General features: G+C 39.3%; 1 protein-coding gene across 3 annotated transcripts; it reads right to left on the bottom strand.

Moving 5' to 3' along the window:
- Positions 1-4,456: 4,456 nt before the first annotated feature.
- LOC134200107 (uncharacterized) lies at positions 4,457-26,418 on the bottom strand. Of its 3 annotated transcripts, none has more exons than XM_062672087.1 (3): positions 7,782-26,418; positions 7,552-7,673; positions 4,457-6,685 (listed from the first exon to the last, which is right to left on the bottom strand). In XM_062672087.1, the coding sequence occupies exon 1, from the start codon at positions 26,040-26,042 to the stop codon at positions 24,528-24,530; it is 1,515 nt and encodes a 504-aa protein (XP_062528071.1). In that variant the 5' UTR covers positions 26,043-26,418; the 3' UTR covers positions 4,457-6,685; positions 7,552-7,673; positions 7,782-24,527. The 3 variants fall into 3 exon arrangements, with proteins under 3 accessions (XP_062528071.1, XP_062528069.1, XP_062528070.1); XM_062672085.1 differs by having other exon boundaries at positions 4,457-4,941; positions 6,356-6,685; positions 7,552-26,418; XM_062672086.1 differs by having other exon boundaries at positions 4,457-4,941; positions 5,482-26,418.

A 26,418-nucleotide genomic window follows, 5' to 3' on the forward strand; every position in this document is an offset into this window, starting at 1 on the left:
GTTGCCACATTTCTTTATTGATAACTTTTTCTGAAGTGCTATACCTACACATTATGGAGTGTGTCCAGTCTTGTTTTGTCTCTCAGATGTGTTTGCAGATAACATGCATAATATGAACTCCAAACTTGCTTTAAAGATCTTGTTGGAATAGCGCCAGCTCTCACAGTCTTACACCCATTGACATATCGATTGCCCGCAAGTATACTGTATTAACTCTAAACACTTACTTTATCTGGAGAGGCGATTAAAGTTATTTAATTGCTTTGCCTATAAATATTATGTATTTACAAATGATAATGACTACTGTTTTTGAATTTTTAGTATGCAGAAGTGTATCCTCTGTAATTATCTATAACTATCATGCTCTATTTATCATAATTTCTAAAGTAATTTATAGTTTTTTGAAAGAGGGTACTACTTGCGACTGTATTCTTTTGAACATTGGTTTTGGTTCAAGATGTTAAGGTAAAAAAGAAAATAGTATCTATATATTTTTAAACAAAATAAAAGGGCTAAAAAAAAAAATTGGTTTCTCATCCATTTATTAGAGGAAGATGTCAACAACCGTTTATAAAAATCTGATAATGAAGAATCAAAGGATAACTAAACATTTCGCAATAGATTACAATTAGAGACAAATTGATGAAGTGAACGTGTTTGTACCAAAATCAACCATTAATCAAAAACTTAAAATTTATAACTGAAAATTTAACTTAATTTTTTTGTATAAAACAATCAAATTGGTCAATCTCTCAAGTGTCAGAACGCTACTTCGACAAAGCGGCGCGAGACGAAAATCCTCTTATCGTGGCTGCCGCTAATTACTTATCCGACCGCGACGGGTCAACACAAAACCGCCGTTGCCTGAAACATGACGTCTTGTAAAATCCCCCGGATTCACTCTCACTGCCTTTAGGCCTCTCAAGCACCGATCATCATCCTCGTCGAACTCTTCGATTCGACCGGCGAACTAACCCATAAACACAGCCCACTGAGTTTCTCGCTGGATCTTCTCAGTGGGTCGCGGCTCTTATCCGGTGGTAGATTTTACGAAGCACTGCTCTTGTTAGGGCTAGTGTTGGCAAATTCTCTCAGATTGAGCCCGTGAGCTCACCTACCCATCCGGGCGTAGCTGGAATAGCCCCTTAGGCTACCAGCGAATAGGAGGGGGAAAAAAAATCAATGTCTCGCTTGAAAAAAAAGTCACATTTTTTTACAATAATAACGAATTAATGAAATCGTAAACAATAATTAAAATAATACTTCGAAGATCTTAGAAAAACACCAAAATTATAAATCTTGATAAAAATCTTCAATATTTGGGAATAATGTTTTTTCAACCAATTCAAACAGTCCCAGTTTCCTTTTTTTCATAATTTTAATCTCTGTATAGGCTGCAGGTAAATAAATTCAGTGACATCAAGTTGTCGCCCTCATTTTTGGTATGCCCCTTGATTAAGAATTCGTGTGTAATAGAATTAATCTTTTCACTTCCATTTATGTACTGTCAAGATATAGATTGAAATCATATAAAGGTTTTTCTGCTGCCAAAATTCATTGCATCGAAAACATTTTACTCCTTTCGTGCATCCTGGTGATCAGTATATCCACAGTTATAGCATCGTTTAGTATGCATTGGTTTCCCTTTTTTAGATGTAGATGGTGCATCTATAAGTTTATGTGAATAAGAGACTGATGTCTTCCTTTTTATTTCAGCGTACAGGTCTAATTTCTTCCTAAAGTCTTACATATTAGTAGCTCCGTACAATATCGACTTATTATTTTCTGTATCTCTGATACCATCAATAATATACTCTATTAATGACTCGTTATCAATTGAACCCAACATTGCTATTCCTTTCATGTTTAAAAAGTACTGTTGTAATGTTTCACCATTTGTCATCATCTAGCGGGCAGCGAGCCGTTTGTGAATTGCGGCACTATTCAATTTTATTCTGAACTCTTCAATTAACTCTTCCTTTAAAGAATTCCAATTTTGTACCTCACAGGTACGTAAAAATAATTTGGCAGTGCCAGTCAATAATCTTTTCGCGTAAATAAATTTTCTATATCGCCCCATTGCATGAGCGAAGCATTGTCTTCCAAGTCTTTTATCCAAGTCATTAACGAAGTGACACAACATTACTATTAAAAATGTATTTATTGCTTTTCGAAGTATTCTCCGCGAAATTTGACACATTTTTCCATACGATGGAACCAATCATTGAAGCAACCATTCCATTCGGAAGTTGGGGTCTCCAAAATGGCCGTTTTGTAGGCGTCCACAGCTTCTTCAGGTGATGAAAATCTCTGTCCACGCAATTTATTCTTTATCTTAGGGAAAGTATAGAAATCGGTCGGGGCTGTACGGCGGATGGTCTAATAATTCTATGTTTTCTTGCTCTAAAAACTCTTTTGTTCTGTGCGCGGTGTGAGAACTCGCATTGTCGTGATGGAGGATGATGCGGCGGTTGCAGTTCTCTTTACGGAGTTTAGAAACGACCTGTGGCAAACAAATGCTAGCATACCATTCTGCATTAACCGTTCTTTATCCCTCAAGAGGAATAGTCATAACATGGCCGGTTTTGGAGACAAACGTGGCCACCATTTTTTTTGCAGCACTCCGTGAACGAACAATTTTTATTGGCTTTAACTCATTTTCGAACACCCAAACTCGTGACTGGTTTTTTGTTTCGGGTTCGTACGCGTATATCCAGGATTCGTCACCTGATACAATGTTGTATACAGCATTTGAGGATCCTACGTGGAATCTTTCGAGAGTTCTGACGCACCAAGTCACGCGAGCCGCTTTTTGCTCTTCACAGAGCGAATGCGGTATCCATCGGGAAAACAACTTTTTGACACCTAATTGTTCATACAAGATTATTTGTATTTGACTCATGCCAATGTCTAAAGTTGCCTGAATTTCGCGGTATGTCACATGTCGATCTTCCTCAATCAGCTTACGCACAGCATCAACGTTTTCTTGGGTGACTGCAGTTTTTGGACGACCTTGACGGGGATTATCACTGAGCTTGACACGTCCACGTTGAAACTCAGCAAACCAGCGATAAATTGTGGTTTTGGATGGGGCTTCATCACCAAATGCAGAAATCATCCGGTCAACACACTGCTTTTGTGTTAAACCACTTCGAAAGTCATAATAAATCATCGCTCTTGAATTTTCTCGAGTCAATTCCATTTTCTCAACGACTAAACAAGTTTGACAAATCCTCGTGACAAGACCGAGGACAGGAACAGTGGAAATATTCCATTCCCGATACTTTTAGTGCAGTCCTCGTAAATACACAGATTAAACTAAACTATTCCGACATATATGTCAACCAAATATATCTTAACCTAACTTATTAATCTATTTCTTTTTATCACTTTATTTACCACATTTTTACAGAATTCAAAAAACTTATTACTAACGTACTTATTTTCTACTATTTTACAAATATTTTCTATTTTTATCACATAATTAATGAGATTTTCCGTATCGTATCTTTCTCTACCAAAGAAAGGGCATTCTGTTATGATGTGCTCTACAGTTTCCGGTTTTCCGGCTCGCAGATACACGATGGGTCCCCCTTACATTTGAAGCGATTCAAATATGCGGAAAACCCACCGTGTCCTATCATTACCTGCATTAAAAGACCCTTCGGCTTTACGTGCCGGACTATGCTGTAGGCCTTTATTGCGTCTGGGAAGAAAAGCTTCGTGGTTGCTGCGGTTTCGCCATCACTGTACCTTTTGTTCCATAGGTTTGGTGGTGCGGTAGCACTAGCACAATTTTTGGGCAAATCCTCTTTGAACCGCATTCAGCAGCTTTTGCACTCCCTGTTTTTTAGCTGAGGAAACCCACACACCAGAGGCTTACATGATCACTGGCTCAACCACAGCAACGTAGATCGACCTAATGACGTTTATTAACTAACTCCTTTTGATATTTCTTACTCATTTTGGAAGTATTTGGGCAGAAGCGGGCTGGTTAATGTGGTATTGATAGCAGTAAAAAAAAATAATGAACTGCAACGTAGATACAATTACACTAGGTACCTATAATTAATCTAATTTTACAAGTGTGAAAAACCCATAAATTATTGCCAAAACACATTAAACAAGCCACATCGTTAAGCCAGCTCATAATATAGTAAATACAATACTCAATAATAAGTGAAGAAAACACAAAATAATGATTTATTTTGGTTTTAACAGACAAACCTGGTTTCTACTTACTATGAGGGTACAAATACAAATGCTAGGAGTATGTACTGGGAAATCTAACAAAAAACCGAGTAATGGGTTACACATCACTATAATGTCCTGAAAATTAAATATTGATCACTTCTTTTATTTCCTGGGAATTCGACTCGAACGACCATGCAGCGGACGGTTTCTTGTTTATATTTTGGGTTTTGATGAGGAAGATTTTACAATACAAAAATTAGGATGCACATCTCATAGCTGACAGTTTATTGAAAACCATAAATAAAATCAAATTAAAATCTATAAAAATATATATGACATTTGTTGCTTTGCAATTAAACTTTTAACAGCCTCTGATAAACAAAAAGTAGCTGTAGCAGTTTGTTTCTGTCTAGTTTTGACACCTTGGTCTCTTATAAACCGTGTCTGAGAACGCGGCCTTTACCTCTGCGTCCAAATGAGGTGCATTGATTAGGGTACAATTCCCTGGCAGTAGGTACTTAGATAAAAGTTCCTTTCTTGTTTCTTTAGACAACCCAGATGTAGCTATGTGTTGTAGGCGTACTACAAGATCAGACTTTGATGGATCTTCTCCCAATACCTGCAGCAGTTCGTCATCTAATTCCGCAACAAGTGGTTGTTGTGGCTCCGATCTCGGCGCGTGCGGCGTCCGTGCGTTGCCCGTAACGCTATACTGTCGATTATATTCACCTTCGTTCGACGGCATATCTGGAATAGCAAGGTAAATGCTACATTACAACTGGATATAGAGAGAGAGAGAGAGAGAGAGAGTATTCTTTATTGTACACCAAAAAACAAATAAACAGTGCGATACATTAAAAGCAAAAAAAGTACAATTGGCGGTCTTATCGCTAAGAGCGATCTCTTCCAGACAACCATCTGGTGGACAAGAATAATTTGGAAACGAACTACGCGCGGTGTACCATTCCAGTGAAATACATATAAATATATGTACACATACATATACACAATACAAAGTATTATAATATAATAATAATTATTAAAAATAAAAATAAATAAAAATTAAATAAAAATTAAATTTAAATTTTGCTTCTTTACACATAAATAAGAATAAGCAATTTACATATAAAAGATACTTAAAATACCTTTGAAACATATACAATTTAAGTAGATACCAATTTCAGAAATTTACCTTATCACATATTAAATCGGTTGACTAATATTTCAAAAATGTTCCTTAATGAGGCGTTTGAACGAATTTAATGTTTCAGCATGTCGTATACGTACCGGGAAAGCATTCCACAAACGAATAGCTTGAACAGTAAAGGAATGATCGTAGAACCTTGTCGAATGCACTGGCATCATTAATAATTGCATGTTGTCCGTTGATCTCTGGGATATACACATGTGTACAGGTCTGCACAGGTAAGTGCCGATAGTAGGTAGGTATCAGGTCTGCACAGGTAAGTGCCGATAGTAGATTAATAATATATTGTGAGTGGCAATCCCAAAGATAAATATTTACGTGAAAAGTACGTACATATATAGGTAGGTACCATGTTCTTGAATAAAGTGATGACCCCAGAGGTTACTCGCAAAATTGATTTATAACAAAATCATTTATTTCAACTTAGATGTCAGTATAACACACTTGTTGAATGTCAAAATATAAATAACAATATTAACTCTCCCACCGGTTCCAAAAAAAGCCACAGTCATGAGAAGAACCGGCGAAACAAACTCAGCGGGCTTTTTTTTTTGCTTTTTTCTGATTTTTTTTTTTTTCTTAAATAAGTAAAAATATTTACAATAAACGAAAAAACAAGTAAAAAAATACAATTAAAAATAATAATAATAATGAAAAATGAAAAGGCCAGGAGCGAACACCTTAGTAGTGCCATCTAGTAAATTATCCTTATCTTTATAATATGCCTTGTTGCACAAACGTTCCTTGACAAATCTATGAACAGGTAGTAATTGAACGTTTTGTGGGATTTTGTTGAAAAGTTGTACACCCAGCCCCCTAAAAGAGTTGCTTATTTTATTAATTCGAGCCGCCGGCAAAGCAAGCCTGTTTGTTCTTAGTGCTCACATTATGCAAAACAACAAACATGTAGATATGTCGGTCGATGTAAGTAGGTAGGAACATAACCAAACCAACCTTCGTATCTTGACAACTCCTGCGACGGCTGCTGGGGCGGTGGCAAGCCGGCCGACCTCAACCACGTCGGTGGCGTCTCGCGACCACGCTGCGAAAACGTTCTCCTGTCGAACTTAAACTTGTTGCTCGACTTTATAGAAACAGTCGTCGGTAAGACGGGCGTCGGGGCACTGATGGCTGATTGTTGCAGTTAAGGAGACCACTGCAAATTAATATTAGCGGGAGTTTCTTCAGTTTCTTCATATCTTGCTTGCATAAGCATCCTTTCAACCCGGGATACTATTGGCTGCGCAACCCCCTCGCTGTCACTGTCAGACTCTTCCTCGCTGCCTGAAAAGAAATAAGTTACAAGTGTAGAACTTCTTGTAAGTCCGCACGGGTAGGTACCACCGCCTTGCCTATTTCTGCCGTGAAGCAGTAATGCGTTTCGGTTTGAAGGGTCGGGTAGCCGTTGTTACTATATTGAGACCTTAGAACTAGATGGGTGGGGCATTTACGTTGTAGATGTTTTTTTTTTATTTATTTTTTATTGCCTTTGTAGGCAGACGAGCACACGGCCCACCTGATGGTGAGTGGTTACCGTCGCCCATGGACTTCAGCAATGCCAAGGGCAGAGCCAAGCCGCTGCCTACCGCTAAATGTCTATGGGCTCCAGTAACCACTTAACACCAAGTGGGCCGTAAGCTAATCTACCCACATAAGCAATAAAAAAAACTGGTTTTGATTACAATATGTATTTTACATCAGCGATTGTTTAAAAAAAGGTTTAGAGAGATCATCTTATCATCTCGGAGGGATCTGTTACTAGACGGATGGATTCTACAAAATTAAAAGTATATTTTAATCAATGGTAGTCATTATTTTATCTTGTAGGTGGTAAACCGAGATGAACTTACAGTGGTCGACCAATTTTTAAAGAAGAATAGTCAACTTCCGAACTTCTGAGAAATAAAATAAATATTTAATAACATATTAACTTAGCAAAACAAATAAACGTATAAAGTTTTGTTTGATAAATAGTTACGCAGGCATGGACAAATTTCTTGTCCACGAGAAGTCGATAGGATTGGTTGGTCGACCATCCCCATAGACGACCAAACAGATTCTACTCTGAAAACCATAACAAACATTTGTTTACTATGGATATTTGTTTTACTATCAAGAACATAAATATTTAAAACAATCAGAATAGTCACCTTGGGTTTTTATCCACCATAGGAGGGAGAACCCTTACCCTTTTAGGGTGGAGGGCGAGGGGATGAAGGGCGTCTCCAAGGGTTGGCCCATTGGCAAATTTTGCAGTGTATCAGAGAACACTCTGAAATATGCATTGACATTAAAAGAAATATTTAAGGAATAAATCAATAAACAAATTGCAAGAAAAAAAGAAAAAACGATAAATCAATATATATATGTTGGCACACACCAGGGATGGCTAAGCGGTAGTTTCCGTCATCAGTCGTATTTGGTTGAACTCAGTTTATAAAAAGTCAATAAAACCTTTTGAACAATAATTATTGAAACTCAACACACACAACTTTCACAATGACAGGGTAAACCGACAGTTTCGTTCCACATACCGACAGACTGACTGACTGACTGCCAGAGACTCACTGACTGAGACGGACGGAATGACTGTCTGACACGGAATGCCACGACTCTGTCCACGTACCGCCATTTTATACTGTGGCGTTACGGAGTCTACCCTTCATTTTGTGATATTTATCAAAACAACATTTTATCATTTAAAATAATAATGAAAACCACCGTCCTAATATTACTAAAAGTCGTTATCCACGACAACTAAAAGTCGTTATCCACGACATATAAATAATTACAATATATAAAATAAAATAAAATTTTGAGTTTTAGTTTGAAAAAGCTATTGCGGCTCAGAAACCGAAGGCCTGTCCGGGACACGACGAAGTTGACCACCACGTGTTCTCCTCTTGCACCACGGGCTGCCATACTGCCACGTGAACGGACTCTACCACCAACCTCTAACAAGCCCACGCCCACTTGCTTCACAGTTGTTTTCAGTACTATTTTGTACAAAATAAAGCCAACATAAACTAACTAAGCATGCAAAATAAACACATGCATGGTTAAAAAATTGTGAACATTAGAAGTGCTAAAATCAGTCAATCTAATCAAAATTAAAAGAAGTTACAAAGAAACATTTAAAAAAAACTAATCGCAAAGAAAAAAAATTGTTTGGCTTATGTGAAGAATCTGGTATCATAACTGATATAATATGTATAAAAAAAAATTAAATATCTAAAATAAAAAATAAATCATTAAAAAAATTCATATGAAATTGAAAGGTCTTATCCATAATATTTTTACCAGCGGTCATTTTGTCATTTGACCCGTCTAGTCTGTGGTGAGTGGCTTTTAGTTGTACTTTGGTGGAATTATTTATCCCGAAACCCAGCGCGTAACAATATTTATATAAGTCGGTCGGTTCCATTGCTGTTATGTCTGTGTCGTTTATTACATAGTCGCCGGGCTGTATTTTGCCTCCGATAATATAAAGTGTTTTACATTTGTCTAAACCAAATTGCATGTTATATATTTACTGAACTCTGCTGTTGCTTCTACAAATTTTTTCATTTCTTTTTCTGATTGTGAGTATAGTTTCACGTCATCCATGAACATGAGGTGTGATTTTTTCTGTGGTATTTTTGAGGCAATACCTAGCGCGGCAACGCTCTAGCAAGTGAGACAGGAAGTTAAGGGCGAGACAGAACCACAGCGGGCTTAGTGAATCACCTTGGTAGTTTCCTTTCTTAATAGATATTTGACGTGTTGTGATAGAATTAGGATTGCAATTAATTTGTAGCGTGGTTCTTCATAGGGGCATTATATTTCATAGAAAATCTATAATTTCTTCTAAATCTATAATCTCACTCTCCTAACTACTTTATTTGATCTGTTGCTATTTGTGTATTGTGTAAGTCTTCCGCAGTTTGCTCTCACTGTTTCTATGTATTTTTCTAGCCTTTGCTGCCATGGTGATTTCGTGTTGTTTTTTTGTTGTCTGTTACCTGTGTACACTGTTATTCTGTAGTTTAGTTCTTCAGAGACAACTAGTGCTGTGCAATAGATTAGTGTATGTTTGTCTATAAGTTTTGCCTCATTAGTTAAAAATGGTGGTGGTATAATTATGTTCATTAATCAAATTAACTAAACGAAATAAATTAGGGTTGTATCTGAGCTTAGGGAGTTTTGGTCGAGCAGCTGGGTCCACACCGGCATATTGTGTTAGAGTTTTTGTAAATTTGTCATGTATTTTTTGGGTACAGGTGTTGGTTATTAAATTCTAATCTGCGATGACTAAGTTCTCAATATCATTTTTTAACATAAAGGTTAAATTTTCAGTTTGTGAGGAAGTGTGTGATGTCTGTGTATTCTTGCGATTGACGGGATGGGTGAGATTGTAAAATTGGTTGAGATTGAGTGTAAGAATGTGGTTGTTCTTGTACAATATTTTCGTCTGTGTCTTGTAATAATGTCATGCATTAGAGCTTATTATCTTCAGATTCTTCTTGTAACTGTAAACGGACTTCTTCTCTCAATTGGTCTAATATTTCTTGAGAGAGAAGTTTATTTCGTACTATAAATCTCCGCTGGTTTGATATTCTTTGTTCTAAAACGGTTACTACCCGATATTGTTGGGAAAAAAGTTGATTCAATTGTTGTCTGTATGTGGTCATGTCGTTCTCTAACTTGGTTATGTGAAAGTAATGCAGTAAAGTAAACGCATGATAAACGTATTCACCACATCTTTGCTCCATTTCTTGCGTTCTCGTGATTTCTCAGCCTTGGTGGATACAGGCAAGAAGGAATTTGCCTCCCGTACACAATTCAAGATTGGTATGGGTGAATCTGGATTAAAAGAGAGTGTTTGGGGTGACGATGGTACGGGAAGTAAAGATGATCTGTAGGGTGTGTACGATACAATACTTGGGCTATATGGTTCTATTGAAGTGTTCGTTCTGACTGTTAAACTATCACCCTGCGTGCCCTGGCGATCGCCTCCTGGCAGCGGTTCTATATGTTTACGTTTAGATCGTAGCTCCATTTTTGATGGGTTTCCAGAGCCACGTTAGCCACGCCAGTAATTTCAATATTTTTTTTCATACTTAAGCTGATGGTCTAGAGATACCATATCAGCGTCACCGGGCTAGTAGGTGAGCTCACGGGGCTCAAACCTGCCGATGTTGCTAACACGAACCCTAGCAAGAGCCAAAGCTTTGCAGAATCTACTACCGGATCGGAAATGCGACCCCCTTAGAAGATCCGGCGAGAAACTCAGCGGGCTGTGTCTGTGGGTTAATTTACTCGCCGCGCCCGTCGTCGTAAGTGACGGATTCGACGAGAACGATGTCCGGAGGTAATTTCTTATTCGTGTGTCCGCCCCACACGTGAACACCTACTTCAATCAGGACGTGTGTTATTATTATTTTTATCGACTTGTTTTCTCGGCGGAGCCGGTAATTGCATGTTAGTATGGGCGCAAGCCAAGTGCGAACTGCTTGATATTAATGTTTGTGTGTTGGGTGATGGTGTGTTATCTTCACACGGCGGAGCACACGCTCGCGTACTGCCCCGCTTTCGCGGAGCATCGCCGTGTCCTCGTTGCAAAAATAGAACCCAATTTGTCGCTTCCGACAGTCGTGGCTACGATGCTCGGCAACGACGAGTCCTGGCAGGCGATGCTCGACTTCTGCGAGTCCACCATCTTACAGAAGGTAGCGGCGGAACGGGAGAGGGAGAGCTCTTCTCCCCTCCCGTGCCGCCGCCGCCGAGCCGGGGGTCGGAGGAGGGCGTTTGTCCAGCTCCGGCCCCTATGAGGAGGCAGTCTCCTTCGGTGATGGTCACGGGGTGACCTAAGGGGGTTGAGGCTGCGCTGCGCGCTACCGTCACTCTAGCGCCCTGGCACCTGGATCGGCCCCAAAATTGGGCCCTGTGGTACCCCGTGCGGAACTGGCTGCCTTTTTCCATACATTGTTCGGTACTTACCACGAGCCTCCCGATTTTTTAGGTAATTCTCTATTAACTTAATCACATTATTTGCCATTCCAGCGTTAAACAGTTTCTTGCTTAGCCCTGCGTGATTTATGGAATCTAAAGCTTTACTGAGATCAGTAGAAATCATCGCTACACTGTTGCCCTCTGCCAAAGCGTCTGTGATAACCTTACCAGTTCGTAAAATTTGGGTACCAGTCCCTTTATTTTTTGTAAAACCGTGCTGGTATTCTGGGATAAGATGCAAACGGTTCACTTCTGAGAGAAGTCTGCTATACATAACTCGTTCGCACAGGTTACCCATAATGTTAAGTAACATAATGGGACGATACGAGGCAGCTTCGGTATGTGATTTGCCTGGTTTGTGTAAGAAGATACAGTCTCCCAGCTTCCAGCGGCTTGGATAATATCCTGTGCGTAGAGTGTAGTTTATTGTGTTTGTCAGTGCGGTATAATATGCCAGCAAGTTTTATTGCGTCAGCCCTTAGTTGATCGGGGCCTGGCGCTTTCTTGTTCTTGAAGAGGCGAAGAGCTTGTATTACCTCGTCTACGTCGGTCTCGGCCAGCGGTTGGTATGGGGTGAAGGACTCAGAATTTTTATGAGTGTCATCCACATTTGCTTCTTTTACTATTGCCGTGTCAACCAGAGTATTGATTGTTTCTTCTTCAGTTAAATTTGCAGCGTTGTATATCCGACGGAGAATATGTCCTCTTGGTGCATTTTTTGCTTTAGTTTGCTTCGGTTGCGATGTTGTATCAGGTATTGGATGTTTATTGGCAATTCCTCCCGTCGTGTTGACTCTCGTAGCGGCGCCATCTCATCTAATGCCGCAGTGAGTACATTTTCCAAGTTATCGACGTATGAATCTGCTTCCGCATCAGTGGTTGGCACAATTACTGGAAGATTTGCTTCGATTAACTCTTGGAATTTGATGCGAGACTCCTTAGTTTCAGTAATGCTGCTCATCTTTCGCCTCAGTAGCACATGTTCGTGCGCCTCTATATCAACTTCCAATTGCCACGGATAGTGATCTGACGAGATAGAATCGAGTTGCTTCGTTCGATAAGTGTACTCCATGGCCTCTTGTGTCACCAGTGCGATATCGAGTATTCCGTTTCCTTGATGGCAGGGTCGAGATGGTAAGCCAGTATGCACCAATTTTGCCTCTCTGTTGCCAATGGCCCGCTGCACCAGCGCACCTGCGGCTTGTGTTTGAGAATGTCCAAGCTGTTGCATTCTCAAATTTAAATCTCTCTCAATCCGATCGCTACTCCCTCAATACGACGATCAACGTCATCCACGCCTGGGATCACAGTCGTTAGATTCCAGCGAAGACCTTCCTTTATGTACATTGCAGTGACAAGATGAGTTGCCCTAGTATCGTAAATTTAGTTAAAACCTGGAATGTTATATTTACACTTTGTAAAATCTACTTTACACTCGTTTACTATTATAATATCCGGCCGTTGTTTGACTGCCAGTTGCTTGAGCTCGATGTGTTTGTTGCGAAGTCCTTGAATGTTACAGTGTACGATTCTCACACACTGTTTTCTTCTTCTGAGCGTATTTGGCAAATTATCCATTGATAAGCTCAATTACAAAATCCAAAATTGTTTCTGCGGGATAGCCTTTTGCCTGCAGACTTTTCATCAACTCTTTAAGTAGTCAGGTAACGCCTTCGCCATGGATTCATTCTCAGGGGGCTTGCGTGTGGTTTTAGTGCTACTTGAGGCACCTACTGCTGCTGCATAGCTGGTTCTGTCGACCCGTGTGGCTGCGGCTGCTTTTATATTCGAAGCTTCTATCATACGGTTTGTGGGCTTTTGTGTAAGTCCTTCATTATTGACGAAAGCCTGTCGCCTGTTTTTCTGTTTTTTTATTTCTAACTGGAATAGCGGGCACTTTGCCTGTCTTGCTGTATGACCAATTTCGTGACAGTTGTAGCACACATGCCAAACATCTCCATCTTCGCGTTGCTCAACAGAGTCTGGTTGCTCTGGACGCCGGCAGTGAGATTGCACATGACCAAATTGCCAGCACCGCTTGCATTGTGTCACCGCGGTGTCTCGTACCTTGTATTTCTCGATTGTAGCACGCTGACTTAAGATAAACTTTATATCGCGGGCTACTCGCATGTCAGTTTCACCTGGGAAGATGAGAATCAACGCTGAATTTTTCATAATAATTAACCGTTCCATCTTGATTCCATATCTCGCAAGAATATCGGCTTTGATTTCTTCCTCTGTGTAACCTTCGGCGCGGACCCCTTTAGCTATTAGTTTCTTTGCCGGGCGATGATCGTCTTTTCATCCGTATGTGTAGTAATTATATTTTTCTGGGTTTTCATTTAGTCGTCTCTGTATGGCTTCATAAGCTTCCTTGCTTTTTGGAATAAATGTTATTTTCTTGCTCTTTGGATTAGCGCGTATTTCACAATTACTCACTCGAGCAATTTCATTAGCCGCCTTCCACTCGTTTTTATCCGAGATCCATGCGTCATATTCACATATAAATGGAGGATATCGCTTTGTTCTTGTATCCTTCGTTAAATTTTTATTTGATCCATTTGTAGCACTGCTTTGTCCCGTGTTGTCAAAAGGGAGATACGCTGGTGAGACGCCAATAGATGCCGCCCGTGTCTTATGAACACGTCGTCGCTTGGTGCCCTCAATACTGAGACGGTATCGTCAGATTCCCTATCTCGTTCTTCCTCATCAAAAGCAAGCGGCGAAAACATGTTACTTGTTAGTATAGCGGTCGGCTTCGGTTCTACTCGTGGTCGGTGTTCTTGGTTTGGTTTTGGCTGCGGTTGAATTCCCGCGCTTTGTGAACCCCAGTTGGGAATTATGTTATCACGTGATGCTTGGTTCGCGTCCCGCGACGCCACGGTTTTAATGCCTCTAGATTAATTATATTTCATAACATTATCTTTTGCGGATTGCTCTTTTGTATGACTTATTCTAGCAGCCGGCGTCCACGGTCCCTCGACTTGCTTTTTTGCCATAGGTTTGATGGTGTCGCATCTGAATTCAACGCGGCTCATCTTCTTGCAGTATGTACATATTATTCTTTCGCGAATAATGAATTCGTTTTGTGCGATCACTTGAACGAACAACGGTCCTGAGCATTCACACAGCGGGCCTTTGCCTTGTTTGAGCTTGTTCGCATTTGCGAGGTAATGCACATACTTTGTATTGAGTTTAACGGAACCATCTGAGATGCTTTCTAGTTCACTGCGAATAAATATTTTGACAGCACTCACTTGTTCACACGCACACTTGTGATTCTTAGACATGGATTGATCGCCAATCCAGTCGTAAAAATTCGCTTTTTCCGAAACGATGCTACAATAAAAACATTGCACTGTGTCTAATCCATTGCTGGGATTAATTGGATTGAATTAATTGTCAAACACAATCTTCTTAAACGGCGATTTATCGTCCGTTTTCCACTCACTATCTACCTCCATTCTTTCACTTATAACCTAAAATTGTCAATTTATAAGTATTAATTAGCGATAAAGATACTAAAAAGCGCTTGCGCTGCACGTCGGCCTGGAGCTACATCACGCAGCCCCGCTCGTGGCGGGGCGTCACTGGAGTAGCGGAGCTCGATGCGCGTACACGTCCGTTCTCCTCGAGCGCCAGCGCGCGAGTCCTTGGTTATGTCTGTGAGTGTAGTCGGTCTGTGTGAGAGTTGTGCATGTTCCTGTTGTTAAAAACCCGATCCTTTTGTCTAATCATTTCCTTTTTAAGTTATTTGCGAAACGTCTGCAATACGCAATTACCCGTACCATCCGCGTGAGAAGAAAACCTTTCCAGGAATGAACTACCAACTATAGTACAGTAAGTTCTTGTCTTTGCTTCCTCCACCATCGTATTGATATTCTTTATCAATATCAATGTAATCTTTATTAAGAAATCTATAGCGCTTAGTTAGAAACTTAACTTTTAATGTTATATCGTTCTTCAAGCAAAGTCCAAGCCCTAGCGTAGTTGTCATGAGTGATTGGAATATTGCTCAGCCTCACCATTGAAATAATCTCTTAAGTAGAGCAATTTTTGGACATCGCTTATATCATGATTGTATGAACTAGTGACTTAAACAAGTCATGGAATGTGTTCCATTCAGAATATTTTTTTCCTGAGAAAGTGTTGATATTAACCATCGATAATTTTACATTGGAAGTTGAAAGGTTAGATCTATCAGCTATGCTTGGAGACACACCTTGGGCTATTGAACCACGACATTTAGCAATTTTAGATTTTATATTATTCCCCAATATTCCCGGCTAAGACCAGATTCCTCCAGCATGTATCTTGCTTTCTCTAACAAAGTCCTATTTAACTTCTCAGATACTCCGTTCTGCTGAGGGCAATACGGAATGGTTATTTGATGAATAATTCCCTGAAACTTAAGAAAATATTTGAAACAATCATTAAAATATTCACCGTCTCCATCGATTCGTAGACATTTTATGTTGGCTCCGGTCTGTTTCTCAACAAGGTTTTAAAATCAATAAAACGAGACTTTACCTGATGTTTCTCTTGTAGAAGGCACACCCAATTGGCTGCGTAGTATTACCTGCAGGTATGATGCTACTACTACACTGCTACTACTACTAATGGAAAGTAAATTGGTAGCTAATTTAGGGATGAGCATAGCTTCTATTTTTATATTTGAACAAGGAATAGTAAATTTACTGATACCTCACTATCCAGGTACGTATTATTAGCAATACAAACCTGACTCTTCTTATTATTAAAATTTTGGAACATATTCTTATTATTTATCATATGACTGCTACACCCACTGTCAACTATGAAGTCATCTGTGTCACTGAATAGGCACAATCAGTCGCAATTGTAGCTTTCTCAGCCTCCTCTTTCTTCTGTTTCCTGAGCTTAAAGCATCTGTTACGAACATGTTCACTTTTTCCACAGAAACTGCAAAATACTTTCTTTTTGACATTATAGGTATTATATAGGCAAAATAGGCTTAGGCATGTTTAGAATATTTTTTGTATTCTATATGGTGAAGTTGCCGGAGTAAAAGTACTCGCCTGTATAATCCACGATCCTCGAAAATCTTGGCTAAGTTCTTCCAAACATCACTGGCAGTTTTGTAGTCGCGAACATACTGGTACAAGGCAGGTTCCACACCAAGACAATTTCTTGCTAATGCTCTCTGGTCGCGTTGAGTTTCTGTAGTAGCTGATTTATCCGTTGATTCCACACAGCTCCAAATATTTTCTAAGGTTAACAGCATGCGCATCGAGAATTTCCAAGATACATAGTTTGCCGAACCACGTAATCTCTCAATTGATATAGGCCCGGCGCCGTTGCTCGGTTGAGGGGCCGGCTGCTCAGCACCACATGAGGATTACGTGGGCATTTTGTCAATAGCGTGATAATCCGCACACTCTCTTCCTCTGCCCTTTGTTCCGATTTAAACTCACTGGGCCCATTGATAGGGGGGTGGACTAGCGGCTATAGCGTAGCCTTTCTTGCCGGTCCTGAACTTTGATGTACAGACTTTAGTTTGTCCCATACCTCCTTGGATGTATTACACCCTTTAATTTGTTTAAGTTCTAGTGGATATATAAGTAAAAGTAGCCTGACTGACCTTGCCTTTAAGTCTTCCTTTAGGAACGCACTCTTTTCTTCGGCAGTCGTAGTTGCCGCTAACGTTATTTCACCACTAGCGTATTCCCACAAATCATATCTTATGAGAATCGCCTGTGCTTGTAAGCACCATATCGTAATTTGATTTTGTTAACGGTTCTATGCTCCAGCTCATTTTTTTTTGTTACTTACTATTTTATATATGCTTCTTCCATTTGTCACTAGATATTCATCCAACCACACTGTGCTACCACTGATATTTCAATATTTTCTTGACTTTTGTGACGTCTTGTCTAGTGAGTTTTTGACTTTATAATTAAGCTCAATATTATTGCTAATGCTGTGCAGTATATGAGTGTGTGCGTTTCAGTTATTTGTATTTCAGGCGTCACAAAATTTTGTAAAATATTTTGATTAAATAAATAAATAAGATGGAATAGTTTAGGGCTATGTTTCAGTTTAGGTAATCGTGGTCGAGCTTCAGGGTCCATGCCGGCATATTGTATTAGAGCAGGTCTGAATTTGTCTTGTAGTTCTAGAGCCTGTTTATCTGTGATTGGTTGATGGTCTATTAGAATTTCATTGTCATTTATTGAGAATAAAGTTGTGTTTTCTGTTTGCGTGGATGTATGTGATGTTGTGTATGGTTGCGCATTTAATTGCCTATTCTGGGTGAGTGTTTGATTGTAGATGTGAAGGGGCTCCTTCCGCGACATAAGCAAAGAATGATTGCTTGTTGGTCAGTCAAAGTGGAATTAGTTACTAATGTGAGAGCACCATTACAAGTTTATAATATGACATGGTTTAAGCACGATTTACCAAGTCGGGTAGGTAAGGTGTGAGCTGGTAGAAGTCCATGACTTGCACAAATATTAAGATAGTTATGCATTACTGTGCATTACTGTCAAAATTTTCGAGAAGTATATCAATATTAATATCACATATAATAGATACGTTTTTAAGGTTTAGGAGATCAGCCAGGACTTCGGGTGATGCATCATCGAAAGATTTCAAACACCTTTAGGAGGGTGATGAATAAACCGCAACAATCGCAGTTTCAGAATGGACAATTGCCTTCTTCAAAGACTGGTTCCTCAATTATCACTTGAAGATGATTTTTATAATAGACGACGGCCCCGTCATTTTGAGGTAGTTTTAAAATTATTATAACCTTCAATACTGGGCACGAACCCACAGCATGATAACCAACATTCGGTTAATATTATTATATCGCAGTCTAGTTCGAGCCTCCCTAAAACTAAAAGACCATCGAAATTTCGGGCAATACTTCTTATATTCTGATTTCATACAACCAAGCTGGTACACCGATCCCGCAGAAGGCGTCCAGCATCCTCCACCTCACAAGAAATCGATTTGGAGATGGAAATATTATCAATGTCTTGAAAAATTACCTCATCCATTTATAAAAACAAAAAAGACAGAGAGATTAAAAAATAAGATTCTGTATACTATTATAAAATCTAGTCCAAGCAACAGGGCTTAGATTATTTGAGGCAGGCAGATTACTTTTAGAACAAGGACTACTTGTTCCGGAGCAGAGAAACAATGAGACTATTGATCCAACAACAGTAAGGTCATGGAGACTAGCAGTAGCTGCAAATGTGTAAAGTGTAAGTGTGCTTAGTATACTATCATAAAGAGATAACACAATACAAACAGAGAGGCGATAACATAAAACAAGAGTATTAAAAAAATTAACTCTAGTAGCAAAACTTAAGTACATATATTTGTGGTTAAAGGTCGACGTGGAGTTGGTCATCTCAACTAGTCACTTCATCTCCTTCAGTTTGACCAAGTCAGCCTCTTCGTTAATTTTTAACTGTGGATGACCCTCCTTTTTCCTTAGATAGATTTTTCCTAATGAAGACTGTCCGCGCCAGTACTTCACGTACAAACGGGGACTACGAGGTCTGCGGGGGGGTCCAACCACCACCACGGCATCGACGACTCGAGCGGCGAGGGCCGAACACATACAGCGACACAGAACACAACGGGAACGATATAGAATCGCACGCGCGACTCGCGGCTGATATTGAATTAAACTTTATATACAGTCCACCTTACAATAAAACCTCAAGAACAATAAACTTACTTTTACTGAGCTACCGAACAAAGACCAACAAAAAGCGAATCCATGGGATTTAGCTAAATCACGAGCCAGGAAATAGAGCCTCCTACCTTTGGAAGTCAGGAACTCAGATATGTATATAGGTTTAGGGGGGACGTTAAGTTTGAACACAGTGTTCAATTTTCCGTCCTCCTTTCTATTAAGAGCCTTGACTGCTTTCATAAATTTCTCCTTCAGGATTACTGATGTAAATTCAACCAAGATCGGTTTAGTGGTATTTAGTTTCGTGGTGAGGAAAACATCCCTCACCTTGTGGGCACCAACCTGGACACCGATAATGGCACCAATATCCAGCACAGTAGTAACCAGCTGTTCCTTAGTTTCATATTCGTCCTGAGGAATATTACGTATCTCAATCCTGGAGGCGCACGATTTGTTTTCGACGTTTTCCAATTTTGATTCCAGCAGCTTTATGTAAGATAGATTATCCTTACGCTCTTTTTTAGCCAGTTCCCTTTGGATATCGTCATACTTATCTGACAGCATCTGCATTGTTGTAATGCTGTCATTTTGCCTTTTTATTTCATCTAGTGAATTCTGGAGGATATTCGATTTAGCATTTTGATGTGTCAGAGAGGCCCCGCCTCTGTTTGAAGCGTTGAAAAACCGAAGTGTATGCGAGAGTATGCGGGGCTAAATACAAATTTGATTCCTTCAGAAGTAGCATAATAACCAACAGACTGACTGGATCCAAGAAACCTACCTAGTTCATTGTTTGCACTCACAAAATTCCTGCCGTTGTCGCAAAAAAACTCATGACATTTTCCTCTACGTGATATGAAACGCCTTAGGCATAAAATAAAAGCTTGAGTACTTAGTTCACTAACCAGTTATAAATGTATTGCTTTTGTACTGAGCAAACAAATAAACATAAATAACATTTAGTGATACGGTTACCACGACCTTTCCGGTTAGTAATCATGGAAGGTCCAGCAAAGTCAATTCCACACGAGTAGAAAAGAAAACAAGCATTCGTACGCGCTTCAGGTAAATGACCCAAATGACCCAAACAATACATTGTTCAACTTGCCGCGCTAATCATCTTCCGCCAATAGGTCAGTACTTATCACGCACTGACGCTAACAGCGGCTGTTGATCAGTTGTAAATTACAAAGAAGAATAGTAATAGTGCACTTGAAATACTATCTTGTAACGCTTTCGGAGCGGCAAGCCGTATTGTTATGATACCCTCTGGTTCCTAGCTTTGCTTTCATCATCACCTTTCTCGAATAGTAATTAATACACAATATTGTAATAGTTTTTTTTTAGTTTTAGCTTAGTTTTAGCTTTACTTTATAAACTTTATAAGATTAGCAACAGTTGCATCCTTTCTAGATTCACCCATTCCCATAACTCAAACGTCCTTCCAGATCCAGAATAACCTCTTATTTCTAATAATCCTAGAATCCGCATCCATACATAAACTTCACCATTAAGGGTGTAAGTTTAGTCCTAGTCGGGGGGCTATTATGATACCCTCTGGTTCCTAGCTTTGCTTTTATCATCACCTTTCCCGAGTAGTATCAGCACTTATGATCCTTTATTAGAGAACAATCCCCTCCCTAGTCAGTCAGTCCTATTCCTAATTCCACACGGCATGGTTGCCGTCATTGTCGTAAAATCTTTATATGTCTATTTCATCAATAAAATCTTTTTTAAAAAGATATTTTCTCAATTCCGTATAACAGTACGCAAATCGAAAAGGAAAAAAAAGTGGATAGGATTAATAGGCCAACTTCCCTTGGGTGTCCCGTCCAGCAGTCCTCAGCAAAGTTTTCACTTCACCAGGGCAGAAGGGAGCATAAGCAGCAATCCAATCCAAATCTCTTTGTTCCATAAATTCAAATTCCAGTAACGGTTATCCATTGTTTATTCGAAGATTACTTTTAGCTTTTAGTCGCGATTGTAAACGGTCGCCACTAATGTTAATGAAATTCCAATAATATACGACTCGCTTTAGAATAATTAATACTTTACAGATTTATAAAAACATTATAATATTCGTATGAGCGCACGAAACTGACCGAATCTGTCGGCGAGCCGCCGAGGGTGCGGTGGCGGTTAGTCCGATCAGCTGGTGCGTCCCCCCCTCCCCGCCCACCGCGTCTCCGTAATTTAATCCTTTTTCGCCAAGGTGACACAGAAAGGAATATGGAATCCCATCTTCCCCAGGAGCACTGTCTTTGACGTGATTTAATACAGAGAAGAAGGGGCATCAGAGTTATTTTGTATAGAAGAGAGGATAGGATCGCTAAGTGGAGCAGAAGGAGGAGCCAAGCGATCAAGAAATCGATCAGTTAATTTTATAGGCAGCAACGATGCGTTAGAAGAATTGACAGCTGATCTAAATCTTTTGATATTTCACTATATGACAATAGCATGTGTTTCTGGTTTCAGGTGACAAAGTTTCCTCCACCCGTCAAATTTCTTTTTCTTTAAATAGTTTTTTTAACTTCTTTCATTACAGTCATTAATGCTTCGTAGTTTTCCATAGACATATTATTGCAAAAATTACGCTCAGCTGCCTTACGTTTCTTTATAGCAATGGTACATTCTTCATCCACCACGGTGTATTACTACGCGGCTTTTTCTTTGGAAAAACATTATCAGCCGGTTCTAACAAAACAGCTTTGAATTAATTATTATCTGTAACATCAACTTTTGAGCAACTGTTAATTTTCTCTTCTATTAATAAAGTGTATTGACTCCATTTAGAGTCTATGATTTTGTGTTTGAGGCGAGAGTTTTGAATAAACATTGTAGCTTTTTTTTTGCAGGGAAATGAAATGATTATGACCAAGATAGAGAAGATGCTAAATGGGGAGCACAGATGTACAGGGCAATGGAACTAATTACTTCACCGGGCTTTGTGAGGCGAGTAGGAGAACCGGAGTTTAAAATGCACGTGTCTAAGATATTCAATAATTTATACCCATAACTATTAGAAACTAAACTACCCCAAGATCTGTGACGAGAGTTGAAATCACCCAGAATCATGAAAGGCCGAGGAAGATTTTGGACGAGAACACATTTCTTAATTTACCGAACGCTGTCCAGACGAGTTGGATCCGCCTACTGACCTCTCTCTCGAAGTTGGACTTACCTAATCGGACTATCTATTATTCGTCTACAATTTCAAGAATAGAGTTCCCAACAGTAACTGCGGTGGGCTTAATATGGACATTGAACATGATTTTCGTTTTATCCATATTCATGTTAAGGCCCACTCGTTGAGAAACTCTATTGAGGTCACCGAGCATCTGTCCCAAATCTTCCAGCGACTCAGCCATGACTACTATTATATATCGTCAGCAAACCGAAGGTGTGTGATGTATTCGCCGTTTATATTGATGCCAAATGCTTGCCATTCCAGAAGCTTGAAGGAATCCTCTAAGGGGCTGGCCACAGCTACTGGCGGTGCGTTGCGAGGCGCGGCGGGCGGCGCGATTTGCGGGGGTATGCCACATCTAGACTAGATGCGGCGGCGGCGGCGTCAGACGTGCACGTATTTAGAGAATGGCTTAAAATATCAAATGCTCCTATCAAAAGTAGCACGATATTGCCTTGAAACAAGTGCATTCTTAGCTGACGATATCATTCAGTCAAGAATAGGAGCGCACCCAGTTAACCAAAAAAGGAGAGAATTTGGCGAATTTCAGTCTTTATTATGAGTATAGGAAATATCCCGATAATTTTTTTGAATATACGCGGGCAAGCATAGAAACATTTGATTATATACTCGGCCACATACAAGAAAACTTGAAAGCTAAAGTTAATTTCAAGAACATTGTTTCTCCTCTAGAACAGCTGTTTCTTGTAGATAAATAAAAAGTATTAATTTGTTTACCGTGTTTATTTATTTATTAATATACCATAGTCAAATTAGTAATCACTGATTTTGTTTTTAATTATAATTACATCTTTAGCATGTCGTTTAGTAATAATTAAGTTCATAACTTTTTGGTAAATTATTTATGCCGTAGTCAGAAGGCGGAGGTTGAGTGCAATAGCTTTGATATCCTGGATATTGATTGAGGCTAATTTCGTCCATCAAAGCTTGAGTTAATTTATTTTTCAGTCTCATTTCTGTAAAACATTAAGCTTCTCCATTTCTGGTAATAGACTCATCAAAAAGTGATAGTCGTCTGACTTGGGAATGTCCTTTTCTTTACTACCTGCTAAATCAGCTTCCAATAATTTCAATTTTTTTCTCTCTATGTAACTAAATATTCAGTTCTAAATATTCAGCACGGATTTCAGTTGTTTTCAATCGTTTTCGGGAAGAATTTTGTTTTTCATTTTCTCTTGAGGTGGTAGCACGACTCTTGTGGAGTTGTTGGTTGCTGTGGCGGAGAAGTGGGATTTGATGGCACTGGTGAAACCGGCGGCGGAGGTAGCGGTGATTCCAAAAGTGACGGCAACAATTCTTCGGTTATAACCTGAGTTGAAGTTTCCTCTTCTATTAAGTTAGTTTCCCACAGGGTGGGCACATATTCGTCTTTCAAAAATGATAATTGTTCAAAATACTTTCACTGAGATTGATAATCTGAACCTTCATCTCCAGACTGCAACCTAGGTACTTTTTTAAGTTCTTTCTGTTAGCTATCTTTTAGGTTATTCCATTTTTTCTTTAAGCTATCGCCTGAAAAATTAAAGTAATTACCAATATTGAAATTTTGTATGGAACAACTGAATTTTTATTCACGATAGTTCCATCTTAAATCATAGCCTATAGTACAACATTATTAGTATTGCATAAAATATGCATAGATGCAATATGGATATATAGCCATAATATCACATTAAGTATGAAATTTATTTCCGCGAGCGGAAAGCTAGTTCATTTATAAGTGCCTTTTTATTTCAGGTTTCTCGGTCACAGCGGATCGTTTAGGTCTCTGGCTCAATCTTACCGATTAAAACGAAGTACAGTTGCTAAAATAATTTATCAAACTAGAAGCTATTTGGAAAAATTTGGTCCAAATACATATGCCGCAACTAACCTGTGATAAGCTAAAAAGTGTCGCAAATTTACTTTTTCAAAGATGGCAATTTTCCAACTGTTTGGGTATGAATTATTGGGATGGCGCCACCTTTGGATAGTCGCGGTAATTAGTTACTGACAAACTCCAAAGGTGGCGCCATCCCAATAATTCATTAGCATCCCATTACTAAATCCGCGTGACCATCCTGCCCGCCTTGAAAGTTCGCAGGACTTTCAACAAATATATAAAGATACTAAGATAGGAAGCATAAAGCTTAAATAGCGGGAAGTTATTTGAAAAGAAACAAATTTTAATTAATAATAAGCCATCATGAATGTTTACGAGTAGAGTTGAAGCGGTTGATGACATGCGGTACTCTAATTTATTCTAGCGGTAGCGGATATAATTTTACAACTGGACGTTTAAGAAATCCAGATTTCGTTTTTACCAAAGCAACGCGTATAATGTTATCGGCACCTGGATACACCTCTTGTATAACGCCAAGTGGCCAGCGGAGCGGTGGAATGTCATCTTGATGAATAAGAACTACTGTCCCAACCTTCACGGGGTTATCTGATGTACACCACTTCTGTCTGACTTGCAACGTATGCAGGTACTCTAATCTCCATTTCCTCCAATAGGAATTAACCAAACCATCTAACAACGCTTTGCGATTAGTCAGACTCATCTGATTTGCGGACAATTCAGACGCGGGTAAATACTGCAAAGGAGTGGACATCAAAAAATGTGCGGGTGTGAGAATTTCGGGGTTGGGATCTGCGGATAAAAGACATAAAGGTCTGGAATTCATAAGACATTCTATTTGATTCAACACAGTCAACATCTCTTCGTAAGTGAGAATTTGTGCGCCTATTACTCTATTTAAATGAGTTTTAACGGATTTAATGTTTGATTCCCATAAACCTCCAAAATGTGGAGCCCGAGGCGGGATCATCTTCCAAATGATTCGGTATTTAGTTAATTCATCATTCCATGCGGATATAAAATTATTTGAAACTAGAAGTTTATACATTTCATCTAACTGAGCCTTTGCGCCAACAAAATTAGTGCCATTATCTGAATACATGAAAGAAACTGGACCTCGACGAGATATAAAACGTTTGAAAGCGGCAAGAAATGAGTCCGTTGACAAATCCGAGGCTAACTCAATATGTATAGCCTTTGTCGTTAAGCATACGAACAGGCAAATGTAAGCCTTTTGTGAATGATGACCACGTTTGCGTACAAGCGTTATCTTAAATGGGCCCGCGTAATCTACTCCCGTGTGACAGAAAGCTTTGGCCTCCATTACACGGCTTGACGGAAGGTCAGCCATCATGGGAGTTGGGTGTGAAGGTGATACTCGAAAACATGATTTACACATATGCACTCTTTTTCTTATAACGTTTCTAGCGGACAATATCCAAAAGCGTTGACGAATAATGGACATCAAAAGGTCCGGACCAGTGTGCAAGTTTGTATTATGAAAATAATCAACAATAATATTTATTATGTGATCGTGTTTTGGCAATAAAGCGGGGTGTTGCGTTTCAAACGGTAAATCAGAGCTCGAAAGTCTACCCTGAATACGTAAAATTCCATCTTCGTCAATAAATGGACTAAGTTTACGAATATTTTTCGAAGGTAAATCTAATTTTCTAATGCTGGCAATATCATGACCAAAATATTTAGCTTGAAGAGCTCGAATAATAGCTTTCTCAGCAGTATTTAAATCGGATGCGGTTACAAACTTGTTTCGCGGTAGTTTTCTTATAAATCGAAGTACATAAACAACACAGCGAAGAAGTTTTGACCATGACGAAACTCTCAACCCAAGTTGATATATTGGGGAATCTTCGACAACAGTTAAAGCGGTAAGTGTTACAGATTTTTTCATTTCAGGTATGTCACTTCCAGATTTACAAGGTACAAAAGGTTCAATAGGCCATTGTGAAATAGGATAGCAGGTCCAAGAAGGACCCTGCCACCAAAGCGAGTTATTAATAATTTGTGACGGTAAAAGACCTCGTGACACACAATCGCTAGGATTTTCCTTACCATTAATATGAAAAAAGCGGTCAGGTGATAAATTCTCCTGAATTTGAGCGATGCGGTTTCCTACAAATATTGACCATCTATGCGGGGAAGATTTAATCCAAGAAAGAGCAATTGTAGAATCTGAGAAAGCGTATATAGCGGTGATAGGATGTAAAGAATTATAAGCGTTATAAATAAGTTTAACTAATTTTGACAAAACAAGAGCGGCACAAAGC

Source organism: Bombyx mori, chromosome 14 (assembly GCF_030269925.1).
Source record: "Bombyx mori chromosome 14, ASM3026992v2".
Classification (NCBI taxonomy): domain Eukaryota; kingdom Metazoa; phylum Arthropoda; class Insecta; order Lepidoptera; family Bombycidae; genus Bombyx; species Bombyx mori.

Excerpts from the sequence above, each read along its gene's own strand:
- LOC134200107 (XM_062672087.1), bottom strand. The coding sequence starts at position 26,042 with ATGAAAAAATCTGTAACACTTACCGCTTTAACTGTTGTCGAAGATTCC.